Source organism: Trachemys scripta, chromosome 6 (genome assembly GCF_013100865.1).
Source record: "Trachemys scripta elegans isolate TJP31775 chromosome 6, CAS_Tse_1.0, whole genome shotgun sequence".
NCBI classification, from domain to species: Eukaryota; Metazoa; Chordata; order Testudines; family Emydidae; genus Trachemys; species Trachemys scripta.
The window spans coordinates 115,013,558-115,038,517 of NC_048303.1; the positions used below are offsets into that span (position 1 = coordinate 115,013,558).

At 41.2% G+C, this 24,960-nt stretch overlaps 2 protein-coding genes across 2 annotated transcripts in view; one reads left to right on the plus strand and one right to left on the minus strand.

Moving 5' to 3' along the window:
* Positions 1-5,908, plus strand: part of GNG10 (G protein subunit gamma 10) — a 14,572-nt gene extending 8,664 nt beyond the window's left edge. The window contains exons 2-3 of the mRNA XM_034774659.1: positions 2,084-2,215; positions 4,931-5,908. Of these exons, the coding sequence (XP_034630550.1) occupies positions 2,084-2,209 (126 nt within the window). The 3' untranslated portion in view covers positions 2,210-2,215; positions 4,931-5,908. The remainder of the gene's footprint in view (positions 1-2,083; positions 2,216-4,930) is intronic.
* A 6,483-nt stretch (positions 5,909-12,391) lies between these two features.
* SHOC1 (shortage in chiasmata 1) overlaps positions 12,392-24,960 on the minus strand; it is a 69,415-nt gene continuing 56,846 nt past the window's right edge. The window contains exons 18-24 of the mRNA XM_034774919.1: positions 23,814-24,044; positions 23,505-23,723; positions 21,496-21,571; positions 18,623-18,997; positions 15,392-15,543; positions 14,219-14,480; positions 12,392-12,706 (exon numbers count right to left, since the gene is read on the minus strand). Coding sequence (XP_034630810.1) covers positions 12,606-12,706; positions 14,219-14,480; positions 15,392-15,543; positions 18,623-18,997; positions 21,496-21,571; positions 23,505-23,723; positions 23,814-24,044 — 1,416 coding nt within the window. The 3' untranslated portion in view covers positions 12,392-12,605. The remainder of the gene's footprint in view (positions 12,707-14,218; positions 14,481-15,391; positions 15,544-18,622; positions 18,998-21,495; positions 21,572-23,504; positions 23,724-23,813; positions 24,045-24,960) is intronic.

The following is a 24,960-nucleotide window of genomic DNA, read 5'->3' on the forward strand; positions in this document are numbered from 1 at the left end:
TTCAGATGACTTGCATCTGAAGAAGTGAGGTTCTTACCCACGAAAGCTTATGCTCCCAATACTTCTGTTAGTCTTAAAGGTGCCACAGGATCTTCTGTTCCTCAAGCATCTCTGAGGCTCTGAACACAGCATGGTGGGATGAGATACTCAGAAAAATTAATATTGTGTGTGGGGGGGTGGCTGGCAGTGAATAGAACAGACCCCAAAAACGGAACTGAGTAAGAGGGCAGAGAAAAGCCACACCATGTGCTTGGGAATGCTGCTGGATCTGACAGTCTGAGAATGGCAGCAAGCTCACTAGGCCCTAGGGATGGATGGTCAGGGCTGTCCTTAGGCATATGTAGCATAGGTGGCTGTGTAGGGCACCTGTGGGGCTTAGTGTTCACCTTCCTGCCTGTTCTGACCCTTCCTGCAGGCACCCACCACAGTTGGCTGCTGCAGCCTGGTGAGTCTTCCTCTGGAGGGGATCTAGTCCTTAAAAGTGAAAAAGCCTCCAGCCTGCCAGACCTATTAGCTCAACACTGAAACTGTTAAAGAGCCAATAATGAAACCATTTAACAGGCATTTGCCAACTCCCAGGTATTCCTGTCAGTTTCTGAATTTCTTGACCAAAACAGTTGTGCATTACTGTAATAAAATTTGCTTTAAAAATACTTCATTAGCGTATAAATATGGAGATATACCTATCTCCTAGAACTGGAAAGGACCCTGAAAGATCATCAAGCCCCTGCCTTCACTAGCAGGACCAAGTACTGATTTTGTCCCAGGTCCCTAAGTGGCTCTCTCAAGGATTGAACTCACAAACTGTGGGTTTAGCAGCCCAATGCTCAAACCACTGAGCTATCTGTCCCCCCGTATGTTACTGAAGATTATAAATTCACATCTCTAAAAAATCCTTGCATAGATTTTTAGATGCACAATCTGAGTATTCATCTTTAGCCTTAAATGTTTGGATCTTCAGACATACAGTTTTTTAAATAAATCCTTCAAAAAACCACCCTTATCTAAAATACACATGCGAGCCCAGGCTGATGTCAGGCATGGGGCACCAGTTTAATAATACTGAATAGGGCCCCATAAATCCTAAGGACGGCCCTGTGGATGGTCCATTCATGGCAACGGGGACGTTGGGGTCACTGTCCCAATCCAGCAAGTAAACCCCTACAGTCCCCTCTTCTGGGAGCGCTGGGGCGCTGCACAGGGAGGGAGAGCTATATTTCCTGAGCTCAGAAAAAAGCCTGGTGTGTAGCTTCAGGTGAGGATGTCACACTTGGTGATTGGGGATTCCAGTTAGTGTTCTCCAATAGGGCCCTTTGGCTGACTAAAATCCTACCACGTTGGCAGACAGACACTCCATCCTTAAACGTTTCCTGGATCCACACTGCTGTCTGCATCCTCACCGTCTGATTCCTGAATCTCTCTCTGTCCAGCTCCAAAAGTTGCATATGCTAACCAGCTTGCTGTCTAAGAGAGGAGCATGGATGCTTCGGGCTCCTCAATACCTTCTGTCTCCTGAGCTTGCTTCAGACCTATCCGGCCACTCCACTTCAAGTGCCTATATCTAGATTTAGGAGATTAACTTTAGGCACCCAATCTTGATAATTTTGACCTAAATTAAATTTTTTAAGGGAGGTTAGAATTTTAAGCTCTTCACTCTGCCCTGCTGCTAGCCTATGTCTCGCCTGATTGGTCTTCTGTTATTTAGTGCATAAGCTCTTTGGGATGGGAATGATGTTTTCCATGGTGGGAAGCGCTGTGTACATTGCTATGTGGCTATTTTGTAATAAAGTACTCAAGAAAATTGAATTGCTCTGTGGCACAATGAAACCGAAATCCGTGGCACCAACATCTACATTCCACACGCTGCCGTGGCTGAGAATTGAAAATACTCATGGACGCTACGTCTGTCTTGTCAGAGCTGTGTGCGTTTGAATCTGCGTTATTTCACTTTTCGCTTTGGGAGCTGGCTTGGCTGCTTTCCTACTCTGTGATAATGGCTACTAAAAAGAGCAACTATCCACTAGAGGCCAGGGAATGAACTGATTTCCCCTGTGTATATGAGTGTTTCTTTTTCCTTGTACAGGTCTCTCAGGCAGCTGCAGAACTTCAGCAGTATTGTATGCAGAACGCCTGCAAAGATGCCCTGCTAATAGGAGTTCCTGCTGGGAGCAATCCTTTCCGGGAGCCTAGGTCCTGTGCTTTACTCTGAAGTCAGGTAGGGTAGCGACAGAAGTCGTATATGCTCTTTGCTGTAAACCCCAAGCCCTAGAAATGACAAGTTTCCATTGGGTTCTCTTCCTGTCTCTCTACCAACAATACCTGTTCTGTAGCAAAGTGCTTACTTTTTTTTCTACTCTGGCCCTCCAAATGGATTCCTAGTCCCTCTGGGCACTAGAGTTAAAACATGTTTCTCCCTCCGGACGTCCCTCCTCTCTTCTTTTGCTTGTTGGTGGATACGGTGTCTGTAGCTATTTTTAAAATGAGTCTTCAGCAACAGCAGGATGTTGGGTGCGTAATCAGTTTGATACTCTGCACTTCAGATAAGACCCTTCTTCATTTTGGACTCTAGGAAGGGTTTAGAGATCAAAGGCAACAGGTGTTGATGGCACACTTCCAAGTTAGCTTTTATCTTCTCCCGCTGTAACTGTAGATTGTTTCTACTCAGCCGTGCTCTCAATCCCCATTCCTCCATTGGCGGTGACCAGTGAAAAGGCAGCTACCTCCACTTGAGAGTAGGAAACTGTCCCTCCAGAGGAGCATGGCGTACTACCCAAAATGGCCAGTAAGGGACCCAGTTCCCCTTCCCCCAAAGTTGAGTCATCTCCCTACGCTTGCATCTCCAGATGGTCTTCACATTACATTCACAGTGATTTAGGAATGAATATTGTCTAGGAAGTGATTTCAGGGGGTGCTTTCTTCCAGCATATATGGCATTCAAGCTGAGGTACCATTTTAGAAGATCAGTTATCTGGGGAAAGGAAGGAAATTTAGAGGAAGGATTGACTGTGCAGTAAACTTAAGCATACATGGTTGATTCTGTTGACCCAATAATAGATCATCCAGTTTCTAATTAACTTAAGCACAGTTTCTAATTAACTTAAGCACAGTTTCTAATTAACTTAAGCACAGTTTCTAATTAACATGTTCAATGCCATTTGCAGTCTCTTACAATGCATTTCAAACATACCGTTTTTCCTGTTACTTCACACCCTTTAACTCTCTTCAGCTGTTGATGATTGACCTGGAAGTGCATCAAATGGAACTGCATTCTTGATTAGTGTCTTTGTTAATTAACAGTCCCAAAAGAGACTGCAGGCAGCTTGAAAGAAACAAATGAGGTGCAGCATTTGAACTGATTTAAATAACTCTCCGCTTGTTACAACACTTTTCAGCTTGCATGTTATATTGCAGTTCACTTAGGCTGGGTCTACACTAGGCTTTTTCCCACCATTGTTACAGCTGGCGCAGCTCCATGAGAGACGGCAGCAACAGAGGGCCTAGTGTAGACTGGTAACCACTGTCATCGTTGACCTGCTCTGAGCAAGTCTAAACAATGTGGTTCACTCACCAGCAGCCACCTGAACGCTGTCTACACTAGTGTTCCCTGCATTGCCGGCACTGCTGGTAGTAACAGCGGGGAATATTAAGAAAAAAATTGAGTGTAGACAAATCATTAGGGTCTGGTCCTGCAAAGGCATTCTCACCTATGTGTTTATTCCCATCCGTAGCCATATGGACAGCCCTGGTACTTCAAGGGTGTGAGTAGTTCTTTGCAGGATCAAGCCCCTAGGTCTTGCCTAAAAATCTTACATAGCACAGGCAGCATGTTTAATGTAGCAGCAGCCAATCCTCATAATTCTTTAAAAGAGACAAATAAGGTAATAACTCCTGGTAGGGAGGGTAAATAAATTACCATGACAGGAGGAATGATGAGAGTCCCATTTACTTGCGCTTTGTTAGAAGACACAGTCAACTTGAAATCTATTCCGTTTAATCGGTACTTTTGTCCCTCTGCCAAATTTGGAGGTTTTAAAAATCACATTTTCCTATGTTTTTTTTTAAATGTTTGTTTTCTCTTCTGGAGCTGTGTCAAAGTAAAAGCTCCTGCAGCCAATGGCTCATCGGGCTGACATGGTTAAGGCACGTCCGTTTCATAGCCAGTGGTATACAAGGGAGTGGTGTGGTCAGCATCCTGTCTGACCATCTTTGGCTACTCTAACCCTATGGATCAGGCACCGTTTTGTAGGTGGGTGAACTGGAGGTGGCCTTTCAGTGTGAGACTGAGCAAGACTCAAACCTGCGACCTTCACCATTCAGACAACCCACCTCTGTGGAGCTGGGTGAAAAAGGGGAAATTGACTGGGAGGAAAGTGCAACTGATGGCTCAAAATGCTGTCAAATGCACGAACAGAAAAAATATTTTCTCTCTTTTCTCTGTTACAATAATCTTAGGTGTCCCGGCAAATGTGATATTTAGGATGACGGTGACGCTTCCATATTCTGTTCTTTTTATGAAGCTGCCATTCTAGTTGTGTATGTGTGTTTCTAGGACTTGACTCCATCTGAGTTAAGAAATAAAGTATCATATGGTTACATTGGCCTGTCAAGATGCAGGATTTTTCTCCTGTTTGAGGAATAAGAGCCGAGTAGATGATTTATTGCAAGCATTCCAGAAGTACATAAATGGGTATTGGGTTTTATGTTTTTCTTCTTTTGCTAATAGACAATATTTCATAGCACTTTTGCTACTGCTTTATGAAGATAAAATGGTGGGGACAAATTTTACAGTATTCCAGGAAGCTAGCACCCATCAATGGCACGTTTAACCTAACCCACAGTGAAGAGGCTTCTGTGTTACAGCTTGTGAGAAGAATTTATTAAAGAAGAAAGGCGAAGACAGCCTTTAATAAAACTCTTTTTCCTTTTGTAGGGAACGTCGGTGGAGAGTTCTCTTCAAGCATGAAATGAATAACAGCTGTCTTTCCTCCTCAAGAAAACACTATCTTTGTGCCCTACTTTTCCTGTGGCCAAAACAATCTCCTAGATATTTATCAATCTGTTCTGGTGTATCAGTAGTTGACTAGATAGATCTTTTGCTAATATGTGTAAAGTATTTTATATGAGAAAGCACTCTTAATAACTGAGTTAACATTGTTTCCATAGTTACTACACAAGCTTATTTAATGATGAGGTTGTTTACATTTTAGAAAGGAAAAATATTTTAATTTTACCAAATAACGTTTTTCCCCCTTAATAATTGTGATGCCCGGATTAAGGATTTTTCTACAGACTTAAATGACTTCTTCCTCTCACCCACACTTGGTATTTACATTTTCTAAACAGACACCCACTAAGTGCATGTTAAAATACACAAGAACCCAGTTTTAATAAGAGAACAGTGTTGCCAAATGGAAAGGGTTTTTGTTTTGTTTTGTTTTTAAATTTTTAAGACTTGGGAGCTAACTCACACTGCTTTGCAGCTGCCTTTAAATCAGTATGTGATGTCTTTTATAGAAACTGCCTGACAGTATGTAGCACAGACTTGATTCTTACGACACATTCACTACAGAATGTCCAACTTGTTTACTGTCTTTCTTGTTTGTGCTTCTCAAGATATTGCTTGGTTGGAATTTTCTTAACATGTTTAAAATGTGATTAACAATAGTCACAGAACACTAGAAAAACATGAATGCAAAATGAGTTCACACTCAGAATGATCAAGGCTTGAACTACACAACTCATTAAGCCTCTATGAGTGTATAATGTTGTTGGTTGTGTGCCTTTGGTTTTTTACAGAGCACTTTTACAAGACACTGCTTATTTTTTTTAATAGTTTTTCATTTTGTTTACTCTCCAGTGTTTGTATTAATCTTTTAGAAGCTTGGAAATAAAATTCCTTTCCCTACTGCCTTTGACCTTTGTTTTATTATAAGGAGGAGGAGACCTTTTGTTCATAGGAGGATTTTCTGATTTAGACATGGGAAGGAGGGCTCATGAATTACGTGGCATTTAGGGCTGCATAGGTTACTGCAGGAATCGAGAAAAGTTTGTCTCCTGTTAATAGAAAAGCAGTAGTTATAGATGTTTAACTTCTTTGTGTGAATAAGGGAAGGCATCATAACCCAACTTATAGGAAGAAATGTGCACGGAGCATTTCATATGAAAGGTGCGTATAATTCCTTAGAGTGAGATTTTCAAAGGGGACTAAGGGATTTGAACACTCATTTCCAATTAATGTCACTGGGAACTGGGCATCCAAATCTCATAGGCAGCTTGGAAAATCTCACCCTGAATCTTTCACAAATACCTTCATTCTGGGGAGGTACGGCACTAGTTTAGTGCCTATGTATATGCCCTGCCAATGTGGACACCTCCTTCCACAGGAAAGAATTTATGCCCTTCCTCGACATACTTCTTTCCACTCCCAGCCACCATGCTCCTTTCTGTTCTTATCTATCTTAGGTCACCTGTACATCTCACAGTTATTAGGGTCTGTACCTCACAATGCTGCTGCAATGCAGGGAAATTCTGTGATCCCCATTGTGCAGACGGATATCTGAGGCCCAGAGGGAAAAAGTGACTTGCCCAAATTTAGGGAGCTTGTGACGGAGCAGGGCCATCCTTCCTTATCAGTGCCTCCCCTTTGTACGATACAACTCAATAGCCTGTAGAAAGATAGGAAATTTGCCAGTCCTCAGGTGTATTTCACCTGGGAAGTAAGCAAATTACCAATAACTTGGGTTTATCATTTAACTGTGACCATTCGACTTGGTTGAGGGTTGGTGGGGTTGGCTGCAAGGTGATGGGCTCAGACAAAAAGATGCAGTGTGGTGCCTGGAGGTAGGTGTTTTCTGCACAAGTGGGAGAAAAAATAGGGACAGAGTCATCAAGGATGGAGTTGGACAATATGGGTTGCCCAAAAAATCACTAGTGAATTCTGTGTTAACATTCTGGGATTTTTTTTTAAATGCATCTCTTTTAGAAGCTAAAAACATTTAATATTTCTTAATATTAAATGAATGTGGGAAAGTCTTCTTTTGTGAGTAATATTGCCTCTGTGTGGGCCTTTGTGGGTGGGAGAGAGAGAGAGCCAGAGACAAATAGTTTAACACTGAGTGTTGGGGTTTTTCCTTTTTATTTAAGTTGTTGCAGCAGCTAGCTTTGTAATTTCCTTTTTTCTGGACCAGCATAAAAGGAATACAAACAGCAAGTTACGCTCCCTTTGCACCTAGCCTGCTGAAGGCAGTGTATGCCTGTATCTGTTTTTAAAGTTATCTATTGTAGGTTCTCTGTCAATGTTCTGTACTGTCTAACTTTTCTTGTATGGGGGGGAGGGATAGCTCAGTGGTTTGAGCATTAGCCTGCTAAACCCAGGGTTGTGAGTTCAATCTTTAAAGGGGCCACTTAGGGATCTGGGGCAAAATCAGTACTTGGTTCTGCTAGTGAAGGCAGGGGGTTGGATTTGATGACCTGGTCCCTTCCAGTTCTAGGAGATAGGATATCTCCATTAACTTTTAATTTATTTAATTTATGTTCACATTAAAGTTTGGTATGTGTGAAAGGACAAATACAGGCTAGGGAGTAGTAGCTGTATTTTTTCCCTCCCTGTGGTTATCTACGACAGTTTTTGCAGAGCTGTAGTCTAGTGTAGTGTAGTCCCACTGAAGCAACAGATTCCTGAGCTTAGCAGTTTGGGGGAGAGTTTTCAAAAACACTACCAAATCCATGATGCAAATATAAAGAGAGTGGTTTGGTCAAGTAACCACAAAAATGGGCTAGAAATAGCGAATGGACTGCAATGTCTATTTAAATCCACCTCCTATTCTGGGTAAAGTAGGGGGGAGGTGGTTTGTTTGCAGTTCTACAGAAGATAATGATTTGGAATGTTGCATATGAAAGCTCTTTTCTAAACCCTCCTTCCCAGGCAACTTGCATAACAACAATTTTGGATCCTACTGTAAGTTAAAAGCTGCTGGTAGCATTGTCACTGTTGTGGCAGGACTTCTGCAAGGGGAAATCGTTCAGCATATTTACTTCTAGGAATTCTCACTTTAGAGCCAGGATCCCATTTTCCTCTTGAAAACTGCTGTCTCTGGTGATCTATTTATTTTGCTCAGATACAGAATATGCACTCGGTGAAAGTTTAAGGTCAAGATGATTTTTAACTGCAAGTATAAGCATTCTGCGACATTTGTTCCTCACGCCCAGTTATTACATTAAACTTTAAATATTTTAGGGTCTGAAAAATTAAATCAAAGCCAGAGGCCACAAAACAAACTGACGTTCTGGAGCTGAAACACATTCCTCTGCAAACCATATATTGCTACACCCGTTCCTGCAGAAGAGAATTACATCCCACAGCTTGATCCATATGTCTCTCCAGCATTATAGCTGTTTTAACCACCAAGTGTTCACAGAGGTCAACTTTTCAGATGAAGAATGGGGGCCAGGTCTCTTCGTCGTCTTCTACTGGAGCCAATAATGGCAGCTAGTGCCTCTGCGGGAAACCTCTCTCCTCACCCACAAATGTATTCTGAGGCCAGAAAGGTCTGTATTCTACAGGCTTCCTGTAGAATGCAGGGCAGAGAACTTCCCTCCAGATAATTCCTGTTTGAACTGGAACAGATTTTTTTAGAGAAACAACCAACCTTGATTTAAAAATTGCCAGTGCTGGGGAATCCACCAGGAGGCACTCAAAATATTAGGAGAGTGATACTGGTGGGTGCTGAAGGATCTCAGTGGCTGTCAAGGACTAAGGATAACTTTTTTAAGGAAAAAGCTTTCATTGCTGGCAGTTGGTTTACATTTTGATTATTCTTTCTAAATTGAAAACTGGGAGTAGCCTTGACAAGAAAAGTAATAAAATGTCTGTTAAATTTCACAGCTTCATCACTTGCTTTTTTGTCTATCTTCCTTTCATAATTTCATAATCCACTTAGATTGTAATTCCTTGGGACAGGGACCTCTGTCTTCCTTCTTACTTGTATAGCACTTGAGGGTACATTTGATGTTATAGTTTTCTTTACTATTTGTTTAGCAGTGACATTAGGCTGAGCGCTAAAGAGTCCTCAAAAATAAAGGCAGTCCTTGTTCCAGAGTGTCTTTAGTGTAGAAGACTGACAAGTGGAAGACCTGGCATAGTGGGACATGCAACAGTAGGAAAAAGGGAAAATTACTTACCTTATAATTCTGCCCTGGATGTCTTGCGGGATTCTGACTCTTGAGTTTCAAGCCTCCAGTGTGAGCCTATCCCAGACTTCCGAATGTAGACTTTTGGAGGATTGTGCCGCCCCGTGTTGATAGGTAGAACATTTCAACCTTGCTGCGAAATGACTGAGGGACTAAAAACAAAATAAGATGTACCGGATTAGGGAAAGGTGTCTAATGTTTTACCCGCAGGCATTGTGCTGAGCCAGGTTTGCTTTGACCTCTTCATTAATATCTAGAAAAGGGAGTAAAAATTTAAATATAACTTGTTGGGAATATGAAAATGGGACTTTCTGGAAATACTAGAGGAAACAATAGAATGTGATCTAAAGATATTAGAAACCTGGACAGAAAAAAAATAGAAGAGTACAAAAGTGGAGAAACTTGTAAGTTAATATGTTAGGGTGGGGAAGAGAATTTATGGTGGAGAACCTTGGAACACAAGTAATGCAAGAAATAATTTGTGGTACTAATATTAAACAGGCAAATGTTCCCTCTCTAAGAATAATCATGGCACTAATATGTTTGCAAACAATCAGTCTGGGCCTGGAAAGCCCCATTTGACTGCAATGGACTTTGGATCAGGCCATCTGCTTGTATATCCCCTTACCTTATCCTTTGGCTGACTTATCTGCTTAGATGATAAGCTCCTTGGGACAGGAACTTGACCCTGCGCAGTGCCTAGCACAATGAGGCCCTGTTCTCAGTTGGTTAACAGGCACGACTGTAATACAAATAATACAAATACATGAATTTGTAATGTGATATGGCAGAAGAATGGCCAGTGGAAATGTGTAGAGGCAGTAATAATAGTGCCCCTTTCTATGGCTCTAGGCCACCGGCACCTGGAATACCGTGTTCATGCTGGGGTGATTATTAGAGACAAATTGGAGGAAGTTGGGAAAAGAAAGATGCAGGAGGTCAGAGTGATCATGACAGCCTACAAATACCTAAAGAGTGCAAACACTAAGGAGATACACTATCCTATATGATGTAAGTGGGCATTGCTAGGAGCAGTGATATGAAATTGAGAAAGGGAGCAGTTAGGCTGAATATGTTTTAGGCAGGGCAGGAAGAAAAGGTGAAAGTCCCATTGCTTGGGCCATTAAAAACTCAACTGAGTTCCCTATTCAATGAGCTCTAGAGTCTGTCTCTTTCCTCCTGTCCTCCCCCACCTCCAAGGAAGCGCAGGTGGTTGTTGCTACTTCTGAGCATCCTTACTACTCACAAGGACCCTGCTCCAGAAAAGGATTTAGGCATGTGCTTAGAGTTACAGGCATGTTTAAGTTGCTTTGCTGGATCAGGACACGGAAGGACTAGAGGAAACTGGTGGAGTGGGCGGAGCAGTGTAGCCTATAATGTTGTTTGGCTTAAGAAACAGGCTAACTTAAGTAGAAGTTATGTTTTGGGCCCAAGCGTAGAGGAGTCTGGGAAATCGAAGTAGCCAGTGTGAGAAAAGTCAGAGATAAATTGGAGACAGAGTGTTATGGGAAAGTAAGAGTTAGCAAGGACATGAGCCAAGGTTATGGTATTGAGATGTTTTGGTTATAACTATTTTGAGCAAGGCTTTAAAAGTGTTTTTGAGAACTAAATGTTTTATTAAAATGCTGTCTATATTGATGGACTGGGAAAGACTTTGGTGCAGATGTTAATTTAAATAATGTGTAATGTAAAAAGCCAATAAGAAATGGTGGAAATGTAATTGTGGTAAAGGACAGTTTAATATTAATTAGTATTATGATGGGTATAAAAAGAATAGTTTTGTTTAAACTGGAGAAAACTTCAGTTAACATCCACAGGGTATAGTTAGATCCCAGCCTGTACTTTACTCTGTTGTCAGCGGACTGATCACCCATTGATACATCATTTCATCATCTAGTGTCAGTTTAATTGCAGTATTGTGTAAGTAGTAATTGTATGCCTGTTTGCTTAACTAATCATAATTTTTAATAAAGTTTGGTTGTCATTTATAGTGTCACCAAGTCATCCTCTACTAAATAAATTTCCTGTGACCAACCTAGCGGCTCGACCCTGAAAACTAAGTTGTGGTTTTATTGCACCCTCATCTTTAACAATTTAATATTAAGTGGGAATATTTCAACCTAAAGGTTACAGCAGCAGCCTGCTGCAGCAATTTTTGTTGCCATCCAATATCTGGGGTAAGCACTGCCAGCAGCAGCCTCCGCTCAACGAGTTGTATAGGCCTTGGACTGGCTGCCTTTGAAGTGTTGAGAGGCCTCAGGGGCCTTGTGGGAAATTTCTTTGGCGCGGTGTAGATCATTCCAAACATGGTTGCAGCTTGCTTACTTTTAAAACACAAACGTATGGCCTGATGCTCCATTCCAGTGATTCTGGAACTGAGGCACTAATTGGGAACAAACAGCCATGAGAAGAGCTTCTCCCTTATAATTCCATGGAAAACGTGGGGCTGGGACTCCAGGCTTGTCAACATGAGGAATTTTTTGCACTGCATTGTAGCTACACTGGGGTTAGTTCTCAGGTATGGATGTTCTGCACTGGTGGTAAGGGGGTGGGGGGAGGATACTGGTGTTAATTACCTTGGTTTCAAGCCCTGCTTTACACTGATGCAAAAATGCCTAGACAAGCTCACTGGAGGGGTCAAGCAGGAGTGTGACGAGGCTGGAAGGAGGCAGGACCAGGGCATGGTTGGCTTCATCAGCCTTCTCCCTGCTCAGTTCTGTGAGATAGATGACCTGTCAGCACTCTCTTGCACTGCATCACTCGCCACAGGTTGTCTTAAAGAGCCAGGGAAAGTGGGGAGAAGGGGCTGAGGCATTTTACAGAAGTTGACTCTTCCCCAATAAACATGCTATATCAGTCTGACAATTCTGTTCTTTTCTATAGTTTCAACCAATTTGCCTGGTACTGAAGGTAGGCTTATTGACCCAGAATTGCCAGAATTACCTCTGGATCTTTTTTTCTGCAAGTTCAGAAGCCCAGCACCCTACCCCCACAAGCAAACCCAGATCCCCGCACTGAAATGATCAAGAAAACTCCAAGAGCTTCCAGGCCCTTATTTGCCTTTTTGTGTGTGTAAAGGACAATATGGTTTTTTAAAATGAATTCATGAGATATGGAAACAAATGATAAAAAGGCAGTATGTGAAAGTGGAAATCTTTTTATTTATCTTAATTTACATCTAAGAATAGACATTTTTCCTAGTAATTCTGCAGATTAAGTAACTAACTTGTTTGGTAAAATGTTAAAAAAAACAAAAAACCTTTTAATAAACATGCAAAAAGTTAAACCCAATAACTTCTCAGTATATGAAAATGACCTGAGAATTGGGTCAGAAATAATTATAAAATTTAAAATGGCTCCCTTGAAACAATTCACACACACATTTAAAAAGTGTCTGCAGTAAGACTATATTTAATTCAAAAGAATTTAAGACGAGTTTGCCCATCACTTCTTCCAGGGGCTTTTTCAAATGTTAGTCGCCTTTTTTTGAGCTGTGGTACTTGTGCAAAGCCTAAACCTATGAAAGAAAGTGGGGAAATAAGAAAGGAGTGATTAACTACAAAACAATGCCATAGTTGTGCAGACTTGGCAATGCATTTCTCAGTAGTAATAACAGGCCGTAGCTTTTCAAAGCATGCTACTGTACAAAGAATGACAAGATTGTAACCAGACTGAGATCTGTACAGATTACTATTTTTAGAATAAATTCCATTAATAGAAGTATCTGCACAAACATCTTATGACTTTAAACTGAGAATTTAATTTACAAAAGCAATCTGTGATATACTTAAGGACTGCAAAACTTTGGCATGCTTTTAATGTTTCTTTATATTAGATGAGTAATACATGACCTCTCAAATAAATGTGTAATTAGAAATTTTTCATCAGGGACACACTGTAAATGTTCTCAAGTAAGTAAAAAATGTCTACACTTAAAAATTACAAATAATTTAAAAAGCAAAATATTTGAAAATTTGTTCCTTAATCTTGCATAAATCCTTCATACAGGATTCTGTTTGTCCCTAGCAATACATAATATAGATAAACATAAAACTTAGCTAGGAACTTCATCTGCTACAGAAGAAAAATAACTTGGTGCATTCACCCTAAGTGTTTTTAGATTTAATTAAAACTTTATCTTCCCACACTGATTTTTTTAAGGCCTATTTTGACTTTGTAGAAGCTTCTGAAACATGGAAGTTGCATGAAATTTTTCTTTAATGGGGCCATGCTTTGTGAACATGCATGCACAAATGCCTTGTGCATGAGCTGATCTGTTTTATTTCTGCTCCTGAATAGTGAATTAAAAATAACTTTTTTGCAAGAGCCAGGACAAAACCACTGCTCATCTCCTCCTCTTGCTTTAGTAAAGCTTCATCATTTTATGTATGGATTTGATATGACAGTTCTTGATATTACAGAAACCTGTTCAACTGGAGATCAGTGCTTTTCAGGACAGTGGGATACCTGGCAGCAGGTCATTGGTTCCTACAGAACTGGTTTACTAGAGTTAAAACTTTCTCTTCTGACTAGACAGTTTCCTTTACAGTTACTGAAGTACTGCTAACCACCAAGCTGCACCTCAGACTTATCCCAGGGAGAGAGGGGTAGCAGCAGGTTTGTTTACAATTTCCTTATAATCACCTTAATTCCCAAAGGTTGAGAAATAAAAGCAGTATACCACACTTCAAATAACGTTTCCTCTGTTCACTGCCAGCTTGCCTTAAGCAGCCCATGAAAGTTTTGTGAAATCTGAGTGCTAGTGCTCTTTCAATATTTTGTCAAAAGAAAAAACATGATTTAAAAAAACCAAAAACTATTCCCCATTAGAGTCCAAAATGCACATATTTAAAATGCTAGGAACTCCTGCTTGCATTAAAAATACAAATAATATTTTAGAATTTTCTAAAACTTAACTAATTAAAATCTGTTGATTTGAAAACTATTTTAAAGAAAATCTGTGACCTAGTCTTCCAGATATTCTGATTTTTAGTTTAATTAGAGATTAATGTGTGTGATTTTACCATACCTGTTAAAACATCTTTTTCTGTTAAGTTTGATAATGATGCACTGGGCCTTCTCTTTCCTGAAAACTCTCCAGCTATTTGGTGAAAATTCAAACTACTGTATTCATCTGGATTTGCAACTGAATCACAGAGTCTGAGGTCAAGTGCAAATGAATCCAATGCATGGCTGGATGGATATTCACTCCAAAGTGTCTCCTCAACCTGAGCTTCTGGACAGCTATATGCCAAGCCTCCAAATTCTCCTTGAAAATTCTTAGAGCTTTGCTGGAATGGAAAGTCATTAAAGGTTGCAAAGAAATCTTTTTTAGAGACAAGATACTGTGCATGTTTGGAATCAGAGTTATAATGCAGCCTGAGAGGTGGTCTTTGTACATCAAGTCAATTCTTAATACCTTGATGCAGGGGTTCTCAAACATTTTTTGCTGGGACCCCCTTTGAAAATATTTCAGGCTGTGATTACCCCCTCCAATAAAGTGTCGACCTAACACCCTCCGCCCCAATACCATGCCACACTTACTTCTGCATTGCTGCTGGCAGCGGCGCTGCCTTCAGAGCTGGGCACCTAGACAGGAGCTGCCACTCTCCAGTCGCTCAGCTCTGAAGGCAGCACAGAAGTAAGGGTGGCAATACTGTGACCTGCCCCCCCACAATAGGCTTGCAACACCCTTTTGGGTCAGGACCTCCAGTTTGAGAAATGCTGCATTAGACAATACTCCCTCCTTCCCACAGAGACTGTATCTACTAAAGAGGATTATATTTCTCTATGTATATGCTGTACATCTTTGTGTTCCCTTCGTGTATTAAAGTAGAGCCGAGACCCTACTACTGACTATATCAGGAGCAGAATCAGCCCCTTGATCCCTGAGAATTCACTATAACTGAGCACTTGAGGCTTCAAAATATAAAACAAACATATAGTACCTTCTAAAATGGTAAATGAGGATTTAACTGCATCTTTCTGAATGATCAGCTGTATCATTTTCTGAACAGTCATCTTAATTGAGCAATAAAGCTAGGTTTCATTTGCAATTTCACTTAAATTAATTCAAGTATTATAAGGGAGCTGATGGATTTTGATCTTGTACTTTTTTGAAAATGCATCCTTCTTAATTCTTGTAAATGTCTAATACCTTAAGATTTCTTCAGATTCTTTTTACCAAGGACACTCTCTTTACCTTGAGAGCACGAAGCCCAGTTTTTTCAAACTGCTTTTCTCGGTCCTTGAATTCCTGACAGTTTAAGTCTGCTTCTGAGATCTGATCATACATTTTGGTATCCCTTGTCTTGTCTTGGAGTTTTTCTGGAGGATAATTAGTTTCCAGTCGGCCTGGCCACAAGTAACAGAATATATGATAATAATGTAAGATTTTCAGCTTGTTAAACTCACCCTAAATGCAGCAAAGTCAGTGGAGGAGGAAGTTAATATTTTATTTTAGTTGCTTAGTTAAGAGACAGGAGTGTTACATCTTCTCCAAAGCAAGCTGTTTGGATCATCTCGGTCCAGGCTCCTCCTTTACAGGGTCTTTTGAGGAGGGCAGTGATGACTTTGGGAGGTTGGGATACTCTTTTTCTTTTGTGCTGTAAGGATTAACTGGCTATTGCCAGTAAGTAGTGAGTTTACTGTTAAATTAGATTTACTTTTAAGATTTCTGTTTTAAAAAATCATCAAGGACACTTGGGGCCTGATACAGAGCTCACTGAAGTCATTGGAAAGGCTTCTGTTGAGGTCAATGATCTTTGGATATGGACACTACAGCAGGGGTTCTCAACCTTTTTCCTTCTGAGCCCCCCCCCCTCCCCCAACATGCTATAAAAACTCCCTGGTCCACCTGTGCCACAATAACTGTTTTTTTGCATATAAAAGCCAGGGCCGGCGATAGGGGCTAGCAAGCAGGGCAATTGTCTGGGATCCCTGCCACAGGCGCACTGCAAAGCTACATTGCTCAAGCTTCAGCTTCAGCTCTGGGTGGTGGGGCTTCGGCTTTCTGCCCTGGGCCCCAGCGAGTCTAACGCTGGCCCTGCTTGGTGGACCCCCTGAAACCTAATCGCAGCCCCCAAGGGGACCCTGGACCCCTGGTTGAGAACCACTGCACTACAGCACCTTTCTACACTCTTGTACATTTAAATAAAGAACTATCTGTCCAGATCTAGAAATTCTTTAACTGATTCAAATTCGCTAAGGACTTTACAGCTTACATTTACATTTGCTGAATATATTATGCCTGTTAAATCAAGTTCTACCAAAGGAACTAATGAAAAAAGTCAGAAACAGAAGAGACACAGGATGTATCATCTTCATTGTGTATCTATCTTTTATACCATGGAACCCATTTTAAATAACCATCCAAATGACAAGCCAAATAAAACTGACCTGGAACACAGAGATATTTCAAAGACAGGAAGTTGCCCATTGAGGTGGTCTTTGGTACTTGTTTTAAATTAATTCTTGTAACTCCAATCAAATCAATTAATTGACTTCAGTAATTTTTGTATTGAAGTCACAGGGCTTGATTCACTCCCACCAGAGCAAGTCTGTCTGTGGAACCCTGATAGCAGTGGGTATGCCAGGAGGGGAGTTGCAACAAGCTACATACAAAGTATGCAGGACCAGCTCAGAACGGATATGCACTGATTCCACACATCTTCCAGGGAGCCTCAGCTGTCTGGGCCTTCAGGCTGCCTTTCCTAGTGGAACCCCCAGAGTGAGGGCTGGCAGCACAATCACGTCTGCCTCCAACAACATGGCTAGCCCAGTAGGATAAACTGCAACCCCCTGGAATCTTGCACAGTGAATCAACTGAAGTCAACAGACTAACACACAGTCTTTCAAAGCTTTGCATAGCGCCCATTACCATAGTATCTAAGCACAGGGAGTAATCTGACCCTACTGTATATTCTTCATACATACAAACTGAAATACGAGCTCATCTAAATATGGATCACACACATACATAGAATCCTAAGACTGGAAAGGACCTCAAGAGGTTATCTAGTCCAGTCCCCTGCACTCCTGGCAGGACTAGGTATTATCTAGACCATCCCTGACAGGTGTTTGTCTAACCTGCTCTTAAAAATCTCCAGTGATGGAGATTCCACAACGTCCCTAGTCAATTTCTTCCAGTCCTTAACCACCCTGACAGTTAGGAAGTTTTCCCTAATGTCCAACCTAAACCGCCCTTGCTGCAATTTAAGCCCATTGCTTCTTGTACTATCCTCAGAGGTTAAGAAGGACAATTTTTCTCTCTCCTCCTCGTAACAACCTTTTATGTACTTGAAAATTGTTATGTCCCCTCTCAGTCTTCTCCTTTCCAGACTAAACAAACAGATTAAACAAAGATTGACTAAACTTCAATCTTCCCTCATAGGTCATGTTTTCTAGACCTTTAATCATTTTTGTTGCTCTTCTCTGGACTTTCTCCAATTTGTCCACATCTTTTCTGAAATGTGGTGCCCAGAACTGGACACAATACTCCAGTTGAGGCCTAATCAGCGCGGAGTAGAGCGAAAAATTACTTCTCGTGTCTTGCTTACAACACTCCTGCTAATGCATCCCAGAATGATGTTCGCTTTTTTTGCAACAGTGTTACACTGTTGATTCATATTTAGCTTATGGTCCACTATGATCCCCAAATCCCTTCCTGCAGTACTCCTTCCTAGGCAGTCATTTCCCATTTTATATGTGTGCAACTGATTGTTCCTTCCTAAGTGGAGTACTTTGCATTTGTCCTTATTGAATTTCATCCTGTTTACTTCAGACCATTTCTCCAGTTTGTCCAGATCATTTTAAATTTTAATCCTATCCTCCAAAGCACTTGCAATCCTTCCCAGCTTGGTATCGTCCGCAAACTTTATAAGTGTACTCTCTATGCCATTATCTAAACCATTGATGAAGATATTGAACAGAACTGGACCTAAAACTGATCCCTGCAGAACCCCATTTGTTATGCCCTTCCAGCATGATTGTGAACCACTGATAAATATTCTCTGGGAATGGCTTTCCAACTAGTTATGCACCCCACCTTATAGTAGCTCCATCTAGGTTGCATTTTCCTAGTTTGTTTATGAGAAGGTCATTCGAGACAGTATCAAAAGTTTTACTAAAGTCAAGATATACCTCGTCTACTGCTTCCCCCCTATCCACAGGGCTTGTTACCCTGTCAAAGAAAGCTATCAGGTTGATTTGACATGATTTGTTATTGACAAATCCATACTGACTGTTACTTATCACCTTATTATCTTCTAGATGTTTGTAAACTGATTGATTAATTATTTGCTCCATTATCTTTCTGGTACAGAAGTTAAGCTGACAGGTCTGTAATTCCCTGGGTTGTCCTTATTTCCCTTTTTATAGATTGGCACTATATTCTCTGCTTCATATTTGTTCTTATTCCCTTAACTTCACTGACCCTCTGACTGTGGCAGTTCCTCTTGTTTGGTTCTATTATTCTCTTGCACATAACACAGTAAGTTTTCGATCACAAACACTGCATCAATTATGGCACCAGGAGGACCTTGAATCTCTAATCTTGCTTTTCCACCAACCACTTCTTCCAATATGGATACACCGAAACGCTGGAGATGAGAAAGTTCTGCATGCTCTCTTTTGCTAAGGTTAAAAATGTGATTGTTTTCTATAACGATAAGGTGACTTTCCTGGACTTGCATTATGTCTTCAATCCATATTTTTGCTGCTTCCAGTTTTTCATAGCAGTTGCCAATAAGTTCAATGGCTGGTCCAGTTTTTTTATTCTGTATTTCAGCTTGTCTGTCGGAGCGTGACCCTGTAAGAAGTACAGTTTATACAAGTGCAATCGGTAGACTGAAAAGTTCACAAGTGCGGTTACAAATCTCTATATGCAGCCTTCAGACTCTGCAGCAGAAGGAATCTTACTGCCCTTCTGGTACGTTCAGAATGGGGATATTACGACAGGCACTAAGGGGTAGATTTTTAAAGATACAAATGGCAGTTGGGCATCTAAGTCTCATTAACTTTCAATTCTGCATTTGAAAATCTCCCCGTAAGGGCCTAATTCTCATTGATTTAAGTGGGACCAGGATTTGCCCCTAGTAATAATTAATAAATACAGTTTCAGTCCAGATGTATAAACATCATTCTATTTTGAAGTCAGATTAAATGATAGTTGTTCTTTGATCCATTAAAAAACGTGTTCATTTTCAGGTTTCCCCACATTCCTCTAATGGGTGGTTTAAGCAGAAGTTGCTATTTCAGGAGATACTGGAGAAAATAAAATTAAATATTTACACAGACTGAAAATGTTCATGTTGCTTTTAAGTCTCTAGTGAGGACCGTTTTTGTGTTAAGAGAATACACTGTAGTTCTAGGGGGAAATGAAGGAGAGGACACTGTCCTACGTACAAAGAAGCCCTTTTATTAAATCCCTGTTGGTGTTTGGCTCTGGATAAATGAAGTACCTTTTGCATTTTAACTACATCTGTGTTCTCCCTGTTATTTTTTTAAATAGGATGTAAATCAGTGCTAAAATCAATGTGTTTCACTCACACTGGCTTCGGATTAGCTAGCTAGAATATGTTTTAAATGACAACAATCTCAGCTTGATATAAAGAGTCCCCTGATGGAAATGGTAATGGGCTGGAGTGCTGCCCACAATAATTTGAACATAGGAGACACAAGGCAAATACAAGTCCCCTGCCTACAAGGAGGGAAGGAATGTCACCCATTACACCATCCTCACCTTCCTTGAACTGAAATTCTACCCTTTGGCACCAGGGGTCCAATCACATGAAGTACTTTGTGCCATCAACTCCCACTGATTGCAGTTGGTAGCGATGGCCCTAACCAAAGGTTGAACAAAACTGTACTGCTAAATTAAAGTGTAACTAAAGACAGGGCACACTGCCTTCTGCAGGTGCAGGTTTTTACTGTGTTAATTAAATGTATACAACAAGCTCTGGAATGCTGTAGTAGTTAAAATGCACTCAGCCAGGGCCCCCCAAAGTTTTTTTTTTTTTAAAGTCAGGTGCACTAAACTTCTGGGCCTGGTTCTAGGAAAACTGAGAAAAACAACAACAACTTTCATCACCACCAGGCTGAATAGGGACAGCTGTGTTCATGTCCTCTCAGCAGCTGGCCTCTGATAAAGCTATGTATTATAACCTAGCCAGGTTCTCTCTCAAATCAACTAATGATGACGATTTTCACAGGGACCCCTTTCAGATTCATTAGAAACCACAACACAGGGAACAATTCAGCCCTGGATTATGTCTGCTTCCAACAGCATAACCCAGAGATATGTGCAGTAGGGGACACCTTCCTTCCCTCCCTCCCTCAGAGGTGGGGTGTCACAGGGGGTGAATCAAGCCCCACCATACCTAACAAAGGGTTCTGTTGGTCTTTCTCTTGATTTGAAATGTTTAAAGTTTATTTTTGTTCACTGGATCAGTGACAATTAACTAGGCTGAGGAGAGAACTGGTTAGATAATTTCATGGCCACTAACTAGACTTGTAGCCAGTATACACAAGGGTGATTAAACCTTGTGCTTCAGGGTCAGAAAGGAACTCCTCTTGCCCCAGAAAAGGCACTGCACAATTATTGGCGCCCAGAAGGGTCATCTTCCTCTGAAGCATCAACTACCCAAAGATTGGTAAGGGGAGCAAGGACCTGAGCCTGGTATGACAAATCCTGTTTGCATACGCTGGAAAAAAGGTGCCAAAGCACGACAGTTAGAACCTTCTATGTCAACAATTTATCATGCCCATTAGCTCCTTAAATAGGAGGAACTGGGATGAGATGATTGATTAGAGAGAATAATTGATAACTGATAGTTTAGCTTCTTCCAGTCTGTATTCAGTTAAGAAATCCTCCTTTTGAGCTACCAAACCCTAAGATCAGTTCTATTCTCAGCACTCACACATAACTTCTGATAACATCAGGGTGAATGACATGGGTCTTTTAAGGGGCAAAAGACTGCAAAGTGTCTGAAGAATTGAATAGTTAGCTCAACAGTTACATTTTTGTTTACATGAATGAGAATCTGATAAAAGTCAAAAGCGGTCTATCAGAACACTAAAACAAGTTTTGCAAAACACAACTTTAAAAGGAGGTAACACATTTTCCCCATTATACCCAAACCAGTCTTGTATTTTTCTCCCTCTTATCACCCAGTTTGACATGCAATGAAACTGAATAAAAAATTAAATGAGGAGCTCCTGTGTGATGGTTTCACCCCCAGATAATAGATATTTATTAGGAGAATGTAATTTTCAGAACCTTATTCACCCTTTGTACTTCTTACTTACCCAAATCATCAGTTTTGTGGCATTCCATGTCTTCTATCAGCTTGTTTTTTGCTGACTCAAACTTGGTTTGGAAAGCCTTGAAAAAGAAAGATTTAGAATCAGTTCACAACCAGCTATATATCAAACCACTAACAAATGAACCGCGTTGGTCTCTCCAGATTTCTGTTAGGGAAGCAATTTTAGTCAGTCTTCTTTCACACAGGGCCCGATGCTGGTTTCCTGTGCCAAGCCTGGTTCCAGGGTTTTGTACAGGGACATGGGTGGCCTCCTCTCCAATTCCATTTGCAGGTAGTATGCGGGGAACTCAGGCAGCAGGCTATGGCAGCTATTTCAGCTCATGGGCAGGAGTAGAAGCTGCCCACTGCTCTCTTTTGCTTGTGGTTTGATGCTGGTGGATCCATGCTGTGCATAGATGCACTGACTATCCCCCTACTTAACTCACAGTCACAAAGCTCCTCTCCATAGCCTCATGTGGAAAGCCACTGAGTTGCACTGCTCTGTGCTGTGCAGTAGGTTTGGGCTTCCTGCAGATTGGCATCCCTGAGCAGTGAAAATACAACATTCATGGTTTTTTTAGCCTTGAAGGCTGGTGGTGGGGAGAGGACAGGCTTTGGCACATTAGTGAAACAATTGGCAGTGTGAGCATGTGGTCCAAGGGAACACAGAGACAAATGACAACCAAATATAATTTGTCAGAGTTCTGGCATATGGAAAAATGATAAAAATCATCTTCAGACAATACCAAGCAAAGTACATTGTAAATTAATACTACATTAGAAAATAAAAGATTTTACACTGAACTATACTAACTAAAAAGGTGAAGAAACTGCACAGCAGGTCTACAGCATAGATAAATAAAAGTAAATTAATTAAACTTGGAAATTCTTATTGTAAATACTTCTAAAACTGAGGGGCAACTTCAGAGTTTACATGCAAGGTGCTGTAAGTTACAGGTCAATAAGGGGTTTAAGTTGGTTTATTTGAACCTAGGAGTCAAAATTGATGTAACCTACATATCAATGGCATGGAAGAGATGGTGTATCAGGAAAAGCAACTAACAGGAAGGAGGAAGAAGTCAGGAGTGGCTACACCTTTTTTCTGTTCTTCAGCATGTAAGTTACACTCGGACTCCCTTACGCCCAGTACTGGTACCACATTACACTTCACATCTGAATTTGGTCCTGAGTATGATTCAATTGTCCATGATAGCCTTTCAGAGCAGAAGCAAGAGAATAATGTTGCCTTTTTGCCAGTCCACACTCTATTGCTCTGTATGTTACTTTTGCTACAGTATACAGGCTCACTCCTCACCTGCTGAAGTCAGTGGGAGTTTTGGGTTCAATGAGAACAGGATCAAATCTTATATTTTTATAATATATGGATACCTAAACAGCCATATATAAATCACCTGGTCCAAATTCTCTGCTGGCATAAACTGATACAGTTCCATTGAAATCACCAACAGAGAATTTGACCTCCTGTCTACAGCCTTTTCTAGCATGGAAGGCCAAGCCCTTTGTGACAATACATTGGTACAGGAGAGGACGTGACAGAATTTGCTAAATGTATTTCCTGTGGCATAACTTCAGTGGAAAGTCTGCACTAAGTGGGGAGCAGCACCTTCACTATATACTCCCTACCAGCCCCAACACATACACAGGGCCGGCTCCAGGGTTTTGGCCACCCCAACCAGCCAGAAAAAAAAAAAGCTGCGATCGTGATCTGTGGCGGCAATTCGGCGAAAGGTCCTTCGCTCCGAGTGGGAGTGAGGGACCGTCCGCCGAATAGCTGGACCTGCCGCCCCTCTCCGGAGTGGCCACCCCAAGCGCCTGCTTGCCAAGCTGGTGCCTAAAGCTGGCCTTGGACACACACTAGAGGCTTGCTATCCATTTTTACAAATGTTATGTCTAGTTTAGTATATGAAGTACTTTAGCTTGTAGCAATACACAGAAACTTTCTTCATGGATATTGTGGGTTCTTCTACTTATAGTTAATGCTAGATGTTTTACCTTATAGACATAACTGTCATTTGGATGGATCACAAAATACACATCTGTCTTCTTCCAAGGATGTTCCTTCGCAAAGCTTAAAACTTCATCAATCATAATATCTGCCACTTCATCATTTGGCAAATTTAACACTCCAGTCCCAATTGCAGGGAAGGAAATTGAGGGAAGCTGATACTCCTGAATCTTAAGCAAACATCTTGACATTACCGTTTTTAGTCCCTGCAGAAAAAAAAAAGGAGAGTTTTTAGACCTCACTTCACTTTTTGACCTGAAAAAGAGAAGTGAAAATCCACTGTAGCTGAACGTCACCTTGCGCGAATCACTGCTGCTTTGTGAGGACCATACTACGTGGAGCACAGACTTGCAGGCAAGATTGTATCCTTTTGTCAATATGAATTTCTCACAATATGGAGGAAGTTTTTGTAACTCAAACAGAAATTCCTTCTGAAGAGATAGGCCTGCTTTTTCCAGAATTGCTCTTGAAATGTTTCCTCTTGAGAGATCATCATTCATGACCACAGAATTAACAATGACTGCAGTCTGGAAGAAAAGAACACAAGCTCTCAGTATATTTTATTTCAGCTAAATGCATATTTTACCTGCACTGCAGTCAGATCCCCACTTCAAATGTACCTGTGCAGCTGGTGAAGTTTTTCCTTATTAAAAACACCACCCCACCCTGACACTTCCCCTTTTTCAGGTACATCTTCACTGCATGCTTCTTTCGGCATGGGTAGAACACATACCAGCATTACCCTCCTTCCCTCCCCCCCGCCCATAACTAGCAGTGTAGCTGGTGAGGCATGTAGAGTACAAAACATAGTTGAAGGGTGTGGATATGTACACAAGTACATCCCTTACACTCTTTCTACTCACCCAAGCTATGCCTCCCCATCTACACTGGTATTTTTAGCTGCTGAAGCTTTTCCCCTCTGTCTCCGCCTGCCAGAGCCTTTTGTTGACAGGAGTAGCTACACACCGCAGCAAGCGGTGGATACAACAGGCTTTTCGGTGTGGTGCACGGCTACACGTAGCCTACATGCCACTGACAATGGTGCGTAGTGTAGATGTAGCCTTAGAGTAGTAAGCACTGCCAGTCACACTAATAGTCCTCACCATCTTGTGTACTCAGGAGGAATTGCAAAATTATGGCTGCCTTCTGTGCAGGAGCACTATGGGAGGATGGAAATCCATGAGCTTTCTCCTTCTGCCCATCACATACTCCCTAGGGCTGCTGTAATTTGGAACTGAATTTGTGAAATGCAAAACTTTTGCTTATGGTATTTTTTTGACCACAGAAATAATGAGTCGAACTTTAGCTTGATTGTTTAAGAGTAATTAAAAATACAAGACTCTGAGCTATACCCATTCAGTTCCTCGGAAGGAATATAACTTTTTATAGTCAGTTGACAGAATTTCTCCCCCATCGACCGAAGGTCATAATTGCTGCCCTTTA